Source organism: Anguilla rostrata, chromosome 11 (genome assembly GCF_018555375.3).
Source record: "Anguilla rostrata isolate EN2019 chromosome 11, ASM1855537v3, whole genome shotgun sequence".
Classification (NCBI taxonomy): Eukaryota; Metazoa; Chordata; class Actinopteri; order Anguilliformes; family Anguillidae; genus Anguilla; species Anguilla rostrata.
This window is the reverse complement of record NC_057943.1, coordinates 28,025,658-28,038,431: the sequence shown is the minus strand read 5'-3', so window position 1 is coordinate 28,038,431 and position 12,774 is coordinate 28,025,658. Positions and strand designations below refer to the sequence as shown.

Here is a 12,774-nt window from a genome sequence, read left to right as displayed (position 1 = left end):
TGAAGTACTATGACAAATGATTGGATAGAGGTTATTTCATTAATTGATTCAAGCATATACCCACAGCTGAAGCAGCAAAGCTCTAAATGCCAAAATTGTGGATACCTGATAATTGAAACTAAACTTATTGGGGGAAATATAGAAAGGAAAGACCAAGCAAATGGTAAATAGGCAAGCTTGCATTATGTCAAAATATTTTTGAGTGCAAACTTTTGGAAGGATTTGTTTTCTCTATAACCTTATTTGACCGAGAGAAACAGAAAAAAAAGAAAGCGACCTGAAAGAAAATCAACATGCGCAGAGTGCTCAGGACCCAGGTTGGGAAACCCCCATTCTAGATATGCGCTGTGTGTGAAGAAATCAAGCACATTCAGTTGGTCAAAGAAATTATTTTGTTCGGATTCGAAAATTTAGACCTTGATCGGACGCACCGCGCCTATAAATATTTAACTGTAACATGGTAACAGTTGCCAAAAGCTGCCAATGTTGACGCTGGCAAAAATGATTATTTCATCAGTCGTAAATATGAGTCAGAAGACTGGGGAATTGGGGAATTCTGGGTAGGGGGCATGGCTTGTGGCCAGAAAAAGACAGTTTTACCATTGGCATTAAAGGATCTTAATTCCCTTTCTAAGATCCACTTTTGTGTGACAGGAAGTTATAAAAAGCAAGCTGTTATTCCTGACAAGGGTGTCTAAGCCACTGAATCATGTAATACTGAGCCTATGTTCAGGAGAGGCCCTTGAACAGGAGGGAACATTAGCTCAATATTTCCTACATAGGCAGTGGCAGATCGGCTTTATTCTGGTTTGAGTTAACAGGAGAACGTGTGAATATTGAATTGACCACAGCAAGCAAAATTTATTTATTTTTAACCAGTCTCTGTTTTGTGTCTACTGTTAAATATAATAAGAACACTAATAATATCTGATAGTTATGGTACCTAAATTTAGTAATAAAAACAATTAAACCTGTTTTATCCACTAAGTGGGATAAATGAGAAAGAAACCTCATCATGTGTAAATATTATTTTTGAACAAGAATGCAATGTGTGGAAACAGATCCTCTCTTTGCAATTCCACATTACCTTCACTTTGACTTTTAATCCTCAATGAAAATAATAGTTCAATGATCAAAACAGATAGGCCTACTGGTAAAAATCAGTCAATGCGCTGATGAGCCTGCTGTGGTCTGTTTGATATTCACACATTCTCCCGTTAACTCAAAACAGAATAAAGCACATCTGCCTGCAGAGTCTATGCATGCATTTCACACTTTAAGAACATGATGTCGATGCGGTGAGAATGTGCAGACCATGTGTTGACAACGGCTTGTCAACACATAGTCAACAAACGTTTTTCCAGAAATCAATTTTGCAAATTTGTGACCCGTCGGCCTTCCATATCGGCTCGACATCGTGGCAGAGCGGACCACGCCGTGCGGGGCTCCTCTGTCAGGGCTCTGCTTTGGGCTGCATTTGAGCCGGAATGTCTGTGGGCTCCGTGAAGGCGTGCCGTCGTAGCCTGGCTAATCCGCGCCAAACCTGACTGCTAGACAGGCTCTGGCTCCTGCACACAGGAGCCATTGTTAAAGAGATTTGGAAGTGATACGGACACTGCAGTGTCTTCGTGGTGGTTTGCAGTGCAGGAACGTGCCTGTCCTGGCCGCGCCTACCTCAGTCGAACGTGCCGGTCGCTGCTTGCGAATGTATGAGTAACTTCCAGCACTGTGAAGTCCTGCCTCTTCCCTTCATCTACGTAGCAGTCATGGCACTGACAGTCCTTCCTTGGCTCTGTATTGCACATGGTTCCATGTCAGAGCCAGTTTACCCTGCTGGTGGTACCCACGGAAACGCCCAAAATATCGCCACGGTCGCATAACAAGTTTGAATCGCTGCAAACTGTTGGTTGCAATCGTTTCGATGACTTTAATGAGTGAGATCCAGGAATTGTGCTGCAACTGCTGAGCACAATGGGGTTTCTGCCCCACCAAATCTGGTTAACGGACGGCTATGAAGTCCAGTGAATTGAGTGATTATTGGAAGTGCAGTGAATTGACTGATTATTGGAAGTGCAGTGAATTGAGTGATTTCCATAATTAATGTATCAACATTGTAGAATTAGAGCCTGAATTTCTTTTCTTTGTTAAATACTTTTTAGTATGTTATTGAAACGTTATCACTCGTTTTTCATGGAAAGAGGTTTTGTAGGAAGTGATACTATCATTGACCACACATGAAAAGTGAATTGCGGAAGGGTAAGTAATATTTTACATTTCTCAATGTCATCCAGTAAGAACTAAAAGTGGCAACATTCCTAGACATGGGATAAACGTCTTCAAGGGATTAATATGGTGGGAAATCTTTAAATGGTGGGTTTTGCCATAGAGAAAATAAAGGGCAGCACAGCTCAGAGTTAAGAACAGTTATTCAATAAATTGAAAATAAATACTTTTATTGGGATAACACAGTGTGCCTGAGGTATGATGCAACTCCAGGTTTACGGACAAGCTCTTCTTCATTGACCGTAAATTTTATAGAGAAAAAGGGTGGGGTGTTACTTAAGAACATCTGTGTTCTCCTGGCAGCGTGGACACCAGCACACTCTCCAGCATTAACACCAATGTACTATGAAACAAGGCCTTTGTAAAAAAAATTCATTAAATAAAGCTTCCTGAAACAATCAAGGTGGGATTGCTGATATGCTAATAAGGCAGAAGGATCAAACTGTTGATCACAATAGTAAGTGTGAATCACACCATTGATAATCAATAATAATGCCTTTGTTATCCTCATCACTTTTACTATTATCATCCTGTGATAATTCAACACTCCCTGGTGCATACAGCAATCAATCTACTATTTATACAGTGAGCTCCATAATGCTTGGGACAAATACATATTTTTGAATTAATTTTTTTTTTTTAATGAATTTGGCTTTGTACTCCAAAATGTTGGCATTGTAATGAAACAATTCACATAATTAAATTGCAGATCCACAGCTTTTATTAATTATTTTCTTTGGAACATCATTAAGAAGAAAGGGCACTGGTGAGCTCAGTAATCGCAAAGGGCCTTGTGCAGTCTCCATAGTCGAAGACTGAAGAATTCTCACCATAATGAAGAAAAACGCCTATCCAACACATCAGAAACACTCTTCAGGAGGCAGGTGTGGATGTGTCAGTGACTACTGTCAGCGGTACTCTTCCCGAATAGAACTGCAGAGGTTACACTGCAAGATACAAACCACTAGTTAGCTGCAAAAACAGGATGGACAGGTTACAGTTTGCGAAGAAGTGCCTAAAAGAGCGTGCAGCATTCTGGAAAAATGTCCTGTGGGCAGATGAGACCAAGATTCACTTGTATCTAAGTGATGGCCAGAGGAAGGAGTGGAGGCCAAAAGAAACTGCTCAAGATCCAAAATCATGCCCTTCATCTGTGTAGCAAAACATTACGACAACCTAAAATTGGGGTGCCATTTATATAATTTCTACATGAGCAAGCCAACATGTAAAAAAATGCCCTTAAATAAAATCTGAGAATGTGCATGTTAACCACATATGAATTGTTTTATTACACATTTTATATTGTGGAGGACAGAGCCAAAGCAATAAAAATATGTCTTCATCCCAAACATTATAGTGCTCACTGCTTACTGAATAAACAGTCCCCTGAGAAACTATCTGCCCCCTTCTTGATTTCCTCTATTACTACACAAAGTAAACACATCACATTTTTAAAATGATTTCATTTATTTAATCAAAAAAGTTGTCAAGCACCCATGTCACACGTGAAAAAAGTAATTGCCACCTTGGTTACTCAGTCAAGCAACTAACCTCATTTAATGGATCTAAACCTCACTCATATTGAACTTTACCATCAGAGTGAAGTAGCCGCCACAAAGTTTGTACAAGTGCACTATGCCATGATCAAAGGACATTTCAGAAGAGAGAAAAAAGGTTGTTGAAATATATCAGTCTGGAAAGGGTTATACTGTAAAGCTATTTCTGATGCTCTGGGACTCCACCAAACCACAGTGATGGCCATTATCTCAAAAGTGAGAACACTTGGAACAGTGGTGAATCTTTCCGGGAGCGGCTGACATACCTTAATGTATCGAAGGACTCCGCAACAACTCATCCAGAAAGTCACAAAAGATCCCAGAAGAACATCCAAAAACTGCAGGCCTCTCTAGCCTCAGCTAAGTTCGGTGTTCGCAACTCCAAAATAAGAAAGAGACTGGACAAAAATGAGATTTATGGGAGAGCAGCAAGGTGGAAACAACTGCTAGCCAACAGAAACATCAATGCTTGTTTCACATTTGCAGAAAAGCACCTGGATGATCTGTAAGCCTTTTGGGACAATTTTCTATGGACAAAAATTGAACTTTTTGGATGAGGATGACACGGGTCCCACTATGTCTGTTGTAAAGCAAATACAGCATTTCAGAATAAGAACATCATACCAACAGTGTGATGGCGTGAGGATGCTTTGCTGCTTTGGGACTTGGACAACTTGCCATTATTGAAGGAACCATGAATTCTGCTCTGTACTTAAGAACATTCTTAAGGAGAATGTCTGGTCATCTGAGGCATAATTGAGTTATGCAGCAAGACAATGACCTAAAACGCAAGAGCAGGTCCACACCTGAATGGTTGAACAGAAACAAAATTAAAGTTTTGGAGTGGCCTAGTCAAAATCCTGACTTGAACTTGAATATACTTGAACAGCGGTGCTGTGGTCGGACCTGAATGAGCAGTTCATGCTCGAAAACCCACCAAGTTGTGTGAAATAAAGCAGATCTCCAAACAAGAGTGGGCCAAAATTTCTCCACAGCGATGTGAAAGACTGATATCAAATTATAGGAAGTGTTTGGTTGCGGTTATTGCTGCTAAAGGTGGTGCAACGTGTTGTTAAGTTTATGCAGGCAGCATGTGTATTGTGGAGGTAGTTTTTCTCTCCCACCATTGGACAAGAATAGTGTATGGAATTAAAAGAAACATGGTATTGAAATAGAAAGAGAAATCACCAAATATTTCAAAAATAATTACCTTTACAGACTTTATGCCACCACTGTTACTAGTACTTTTGCCTGTAATGTAGTACTACCACCACCACCAGCACTAGTACTTCTTATAATAATAATAATAATAATAATAATCGATCTTCGTCCCTACTCTCCCCTATGGTCACGAGCTATGGGTAGTAACCAAAAGAGTGAGATCGCGAATATAAGTGGCCAAAATAGGGTTTCTCTATAGGGTGGCAGGGCTTACTCTGCTTGATAGGGTGAGGAGCTCTGCTATCCTGGAGTACCTCAAAGTAGAACCGTTGAGTCAGTTGAGGTGGTTCGGGCATCTGATAAGGATGCCTCCTGGGCACCTTCCTCTGGAGGTGTTTTGGGCTTGGCCACCAGGGAGGAGACCCAGGGGTAGACCTAAGACACACTGGAGGGATTATATCCAAAGGATGGCCTGGGATCGCCTGGGGATCCACCGGGATGAGTTAGCGGAAGTCGCTGGGGAGAGAGACCTCTGGGCTGCTCTGCTTGCCCCTTTGCCACCACGACCCTGACCTGGACTAAGCGGTTAGAGAATAAATGAATGGATGGATAATAATAATAATAATTCATAATAAATAAATAAAAACTGTGAGTTCAAACAGTGATAATGAATAGTTCTTCTTACTTGTATCCTAATTTACAATGTGAGGCAATTGCTGGAAGCAAAACATTCTGGATGGAAATAATTCTGTTTTTTCCGTGAGAAATGTTTTGTTTAAATAAGTGAACCTTAATCACTCTCATCTCATTTCTGAAAGTCATGATATTTTTTATGGGTAACGGTTTGAAATGACAGGAGGAAGAGGAACTTCGCTCCTGTTGAGTAATGCATAGTAAGTCTACTGGGCACTGGCATGGGAAAGATTGTGAAATTGTCTATTTTGAAAGTGACTACCCAAGCCCTTTTTCAGATGTGTGGTTTTTCCAACAATGCAAAAAGTCAAGTAAAATTCAGAGTTCCAATCATAATATCTCAGATTGGACAACAAGCATTTTCATTTCCTTTTTAGATGGGTTACATTTCTTGAGATGGAATTTTGTCACAGCGTTTTGGTTCTGTGACAGAAATGAACAAATCCATTATATCTAACCATTTGATTATTTACACTTCTGTCAATTGTCTCAATGAATTTAGCCAAATGGTCTCTTTTACACAGACAGAGAGAGAGAGAGTGTGTGTGTGTGTGTGCTTTTCTGTGTTTGTACATGTTATCATGCTTGCCCTATGTCATAATAAAGCTACTCAAAGCATTCAGAATTACAATGCTGGACACAAAAGCAGTATTTATGTCAGTTTGTTTTTATTACAAAATTGGTAAGAATGGACTTATGGGCTGTTAGATCCACTATACTAGTATGAGGCAAGTTAAATATGGCCAAAATACTGTGCAGGCAAATTTGTAACCTTAAAGGATGGAATTTACTAAATTTATAGAATCTTCATTTTTCTCACCATTTGAATGCAACTTACAATTTGTGAGTTAGAATTAGGATTAGGGCTACTGCATGTACCCTTGAGTGAATGAATGAAACTGGCCAGCCACTTCTTTACCAAACTGTAATCTGGCAGTTAATCTGGGTTTTGCTGAGGGGGTCACACCCAGATTGATGCTATGGATAATTGTATAATGGATAGTTATAGTCCTGGATGCTGATTGGTCAACCAGCCATTCTTGATGTTCTGAGATTCATTATATTGTATGGCTCAATAGAATGTCTACACATCATTTTAATGTCATTACTTTAATATCATCTTTCAATTAACACAAACATCCTAAGCTTTTAAAAACTGTGAGCAGTCAACAGTAAAAAAAAAAAAAAAAACATTAGACTTGTAACATCTCCTCGGGTCAATGTCCATATTTTCAAAATAGGCTGTTTGGTGTTTTGCATATTGGTACCAGGAAAAAAAAATGTTTAATTTAAAAAATGTACTATTAAAATTTACTTGAAAATGATAATGTGGGCCAGGGTAGTAACAGAGTTGATGTCGGTTTGATTGTTTGAACTAACGGAGTGGATTACTCATTCATTCATTCCACACTTCTCCATCTGAAGCTTTGAAGCCAAATGCTCAGTTCTGCTATGAGTGAACATAATTCCCTGCATTAGTAAAAGCGGGAAAACTCCTGTGTTCATCACACTGCAATCTGTTTATTGCTTCAGTTCCTCTAGCTGTCTCACACACACAAAAATGTTGTCCACACGCAGAACACTTCCCCACTCTGACCACACACACAATTGCATGCACACACAGTTTGTGTAATCTGGGATCATGATTTACACAGCTTTGTTGTTGAAAACAACAAATGCCACGTTTTCAATTATCGCTTATTTTTCGTTTATTGCAAAGTAACATGGTCCTTGAAAGACATGAGTGAAATTACCTGTGAGAACAGCAAACAGAAATAAATTTGACAAATAACTGAATTAGCAGAGAAGGTATTTTGATCCATATCTTAAATGAGACAAGATTCTCTGTGTTCACAGCAAGTGGACACCCTTGGAGGGCAGTTACTTTCTAGCCTTCTCCTGGTTGCAATTAGAAATGTTCAGCATTTTACAACGGTATGAATCCTCTTTGTGATGTCACACAACCAGCTTCAATCTGTATGGTGTTTCTTAGCATTAACAAAACCACATTAACTGCTTGTCATACATACAGTTACTCATTGTTAAAGATTTATTCATTCATTCATTATTTTATTTGTAATAATAAGGACTATTTGTCGAACGTTTTTCTTACATCGTGCACAATAAAAATATTTTTAAATGAAATAAAAACAGAATTAATAAAAAAAACATTGAACAAATCAGTAATACGGGTAAAATGGCAACATGAGATTCAAAGTGATTTTTGAAAAATATCAGAGGCCCCATATCAGAGATTATTGTACAAAATTGGAACCCTGGCCACAAATGCTTTTTTCCCCTCCTGTTTTAAAATGTTTTTATTTACACATGGTGAAGGGAAGAATGCAAAGCAAATTCCTAAAAATGCTGATACATTTATAGATTTACACCCTGCCCCTTATACCCTTAATCCTATACCCTTGTACCCACAACAAATGTCTACTGAACTGTACTGAGAATTAAATCCTACATGTAGGGCATATATGTCCTGTGCTTTCCCATTCTGTAACGACATTACATTACGAATATTGCCTTCGTCTTTGTTACCATCAAATTGATGCTTGAGTAGAAATAGCTGAACACAGCAGTGCTTGCCTATACTTGACTGGCCAGCAAGCAGACAGAAAGGCCTTGGTCATCGGCTGAGTTAAAGGACAGCATCCTCGAAACTCCCGAATCTCACACCTTTGGGCAGGTGTGACCGGCCAAGCTGCACTGGAATGTGTCACCTCCGACCCAGAGCTTAGCAGGACCGCAGACAGAACGGAAGCTAGGTTTCCCCTCAGCGCCACCGGGTTGCCTGTTGCTTCAGTCGTCCACCGAGGGCAAACCGAGGCTCAAAGCGTTTACTGGCCATGCCGCCTTTCTGTGGGGAAGTGAGCACGAGGGCAGAGGAAGAGCAGCTCTAAGAAGTGAAGCTCCCTCGTCTTTATGGGGAAAAGGGCGCACGTGCTTTTCTGCACACTGCTGGCCGTTGTCTTTCCTCCGGAACCATATTATCTGAACACAGGGTTAAGTGCGCCTTGTTTTGACAAATTAAGTTAAAAAAAACTCTGGCTCTTTTCGGGCGCTGCGTCTGTAAGCAATTGCCCTGGTGCTTCATAGACCGCAGTCTATGATTTTAAACGCGTATGAAAGTTCCGACAGAGCTCTGAAGAAGTAGGTGAAACATCTACGTATGTGCATTTCATTTATTTCTTTTTTTTCCAAATATTGTTTATTCTGAGACACAGACACTTTTTTTGGCTCCAGCTTTTGGTGGTTGCCGAAGAAGTAGTTTCCCTCCTTTGCGTTTTGAACCTGTATTTCAGTGTTTGTTCTCAGGGCCTCGATGGGCTGGGACCCCACCCTCCATTGTTGCACACAATGAACCCCACAAAGACTGGATTTGTCCTTGGGTGTGATTTGGATGCATAGATTGTGATGGCAGTTCTAGTTTGGCTAGTTCTATGATATTAGCCACCATTTGACCAGTTTTCATGATTCCCTCTTTCAACTGCCTATAACAAAAGTGGGTTTACTGCTGGTACAGAGATTCAAACATGCTACTTGTTTTAGGGTTAAATAGGCCTTGACACTTTGTGATTTCCTAAGCCAATGCTGCCTCTAGAGAGCTGTGTAGCTGTTATTTAAGTGACTTCATTACAAACATTAAGGCCTGTGATTTTTAAAAATCGTTATTAGTTTTTTCCAAAATAGATTGAAATGAACTGAAATGCAGTTGAGGTCATTGTTTATGTACTTTTTTTTTTTGGCCTGGAGGATGTGCTTTTGTAAAGCATCTTTGATCTATTGAAATATATAAATGGAATAGCAGTCAGATGCCCAGATGAAAATAAGTGTGTTTTTGGGAAACATTTTTAAGTGACTCCCACAAGAAAATGCAAAAACAAAGCTGACCTTCTCCCTCAAATAAACAGTATTATTTTCCAGATTAAGCTTACTCATGCTCTTTTTTCCCTCTGTGTCAACCTTTGGAATGGACACTGCTAAGGTTGTATGTTCACTGTGCCCAGCTCTCTCTCTCTCTCTCTCCTCCCCCATCCCTCCCTCCCTCCCTCCCAAAGAAAGATAGAAATCAAAGAGAATTACAATTCCAACCACGTTTCGCACCCACAAGCTCAACCTTTGTTTCTCTTTTTATTACATACGTCTGTATGTATTTACTGTATCAGTGTGCTGGATTTAGGTTTTACCATATATCATGTCACAATCAAAAAAATTTTATCGACAATAGATTGCAGAATTTACTCTCAGATTTATAACATTCAGAAGATCCTCTTAGCCTTGCTGTTTAAAAATTATTTTATTGTGTATAGTCATTTTCTTTTGGAAAGGAGTGTTCTTTTAGCTTCAAGATGTATTATAGCTGACTAATCTTTGAGTGGCCTTGACACCCTACTCCCCACCCCTCCCTCAGCCCTGGGAGGTCATCGAACCTCGTACACTATTGACTGTGTGTTCAAGATAGCGTCCGTATTTGCAGTTTCAATTCGGCTTGCACGGACATGGGACAAATCTTTACAGTGCCCTCTTTTCTGTTCTGTGTCGATAAATAAGAAATCCTTTAATCGCTAGCCTAACAGAGCAAATTGAATCAAATTGTTTTTAATTTTATTTTTATTTAACAAATCTGTAGAAAATGGTAACCAATAAAAAAAATTAGACATCTCATTTCAGTGGTTGGTTTTTCGTCATGCTGAACATTGACCAGCAGGCTACCCCCGAGTTAAATCTATATGGCACGCATCTGGTCACAGGTCAAGAATACCTTAATGTGGCTTAGTCATTACATTTGTATATGCAAGGAAAAGTTGATTGTTTCCCAGTCTGAAGATAATATGTCTTTCCAAAATCTGGCTGAAAGGATCTGCAGTCTCGACTGAGGAATATAATGCGGAGTGGGTAAATCTTTTATAAACCCTGATAGCAATAGCTGTGGGACTGAATCACATATTGTGGATGTATTATATTTTAGTAATTCAACTAGCTAAGAGCTGTATGTTTTCTTTGTGTTTTATGGTTGATCTGATCCTCATCTTGACATTGACGTATATATTTTTATTTTTATGTCATTTAATGAAACATCAGGCTTGTGTAAGAGTGGGTGTGTCAAATACAAGATCAAATGCAATAAGCTAGGCCTCATCTGTTTGCCTTAATGTCATTAGCAGTTTTGAAAAACAGTCACACAAGCATTTTTCAGCAAAGTAAAAATATTTTTAATTCAATAAAATATTCTGTGGCATTAAAAAACATTGGTACCTTTTACATCTTTAACAGACTTCATTGCTTGCCAATACTGTTACATAGAGTTGCATCATGCCCATGCTATCCAGTTCGTCCCTAGACAACCAGCCACTGCTCGAAAAAGCGAGGAATGAATTATATTTAAATAACACAATATTAGACATATTTACTGTAAAACTGGTTTAAAATACTGTACATACACCATACAATATATTCAAGTGGCATGATGTCACCAAACATTGATGGTTGCGCAATTCATTCGCCCACGGTATTCTTTGAAAGTCTCTCTTCCTTTTGTAAACCGTTTGTAAATGTTTTTTTTTTTTTTTGTTCCTTATTCTCTTACTGCATGTAAACTTTGTACAGCCCACTCATGTATACATTGGTATGTGCACATGTCCCAGAGCAAATTGACTGCAGGGAACAGATTTATTCACAGTCCCGGCTTATGTTCCGTGTTTTTGGTGCCACAGTGCCATGATACGGCGAGACCCCCGGATTAGCACTGCCCAGTAGCTGAAAGCAAGTTTCGCAGGGTGGCCAGTTCTCTTGATAGCTGCTCCACGCGTTTCTGTAATCGTTCGTTTTCAGCGGCGAGCTCCAGGACTTTGTGCTGCGTCTCCATGTTGCGCATTTTCGCTTTGTCTCTGCTCTTCCTCACCGCCAGGTTGTTCCTCTCCCGTCGCTGCCTGTATTCCTCGCTGTCCTTATCCAGTCGCTTCTTCCCTTTACTGCTTGAAGACGTTTTGCCATTCTGCAGGGGCGACCCGTCCTTACCTGGCCCCGAAGGTGTTCCAGGTGGACTGGAGCAGGAGGAGGAGGCGGTGGAAATGTTCCCAAGACTACCGCTCGGAGCGGACTGGTACTGCAGATAAGACCTCATGTCGAACCCAGAAGAAACGGTACTGTGGTCCATCCTCGCGTCTTCTTTTGCCTCTTGCCTTAACCCGGTTTTTAAGTAGCTGCCAAAAACCTGTGGAGAAAACAGGTTGTCCACCCGGGTCTCCTGCAGTTCGGGGTAGCTCAGGATACTTGCGTTTCGCGAGTTGCTGTTTTGAAGGGGGTCTCGCTCGATCAATGGTAAGTAGTTTCTGTAGTTTTGTGAAGATACCCCTCGCTTACTTTTGCCTTCCTCGGCAAGGAAGTCGGCCAAGATATCCACCCCGCGTTGCTGGTACAGAGGTCCGTTTTGAGCAAGGTGCTGTTGATAGTGCTGAGAGGGGTCCAGGTAAATGCTGAAATCTATCGCCTTCTCGTGCTCTGCGATGCCCAGCTCCGTCATCGAGCCGTCACCTGGCTGCTTGCAGTCGACGTTACTGATGTGACTGTTACCGCTGTTGCTACTGTGGAAAGCAAGGCAATCCTTCTCGTAAAACCCGGCCACTTCCATGGATCTTAACACCCGCCGGATTGCGGAATCATCAGAGTCGGGCCAGCGCACTCTGGGGAGAACACTTGTTGAAATTGAATCAAAGGTCACAGTGGCCGTCAGTCGCAGAAGATGACGAAAGTAGCTCGGTCCACTGAAGTGATTCCTCAATTCAGTTCTGTCAGAGAGTCGTGCGAGTTAGAGCTCAGGCTTTGAGTTTGACATCTCAGTGACAGCGGGGTTTATATAGCTAACACCTCGCGGCTAGGGGGAGGGCTGAGTTGCTGTGTTTGACGTGTTTTACTAGTTTGGCAACAAAAGCCTACCTGGACCTGTAATGAGGAACTGATATCGTAGTTTTTCTTAACATGTTTGCCCCCCGCATTTATTTAGGTAATCTCGAGGCTCTTAATATAGCCCGCTTTGAAACGAGTAATCACTTTGTTTACAACAAGATAAACT

At 40.6% G+C, this 12,774-nt stretch overlaps 1 protein-coding gene across 1 annotated transcript; it reads right to left on the bottom strand.

Moving 5' to 3' along the window:
* Window positions 1-10,891: 10,891 nt before the first annotated feature.
* Window positions 10,892-12,546, bottom strand: cebpb (CCAAT enhancer binding protein beta). The gene has a single exon (XM_064299188.1). It carries the CDS (start codon window positions 12,331-12,333, stop codon window positions 11,443-11,445), a length of 891 nt encoding a protein of 296 aa, XP_064155258.1. The 5' UTR covers window positions 12,334-12,546; the 3' UTR covers window positions 10,892-11,442.
* Window positions 12,547-12,774: the final 228 nt, after the last annotated feature.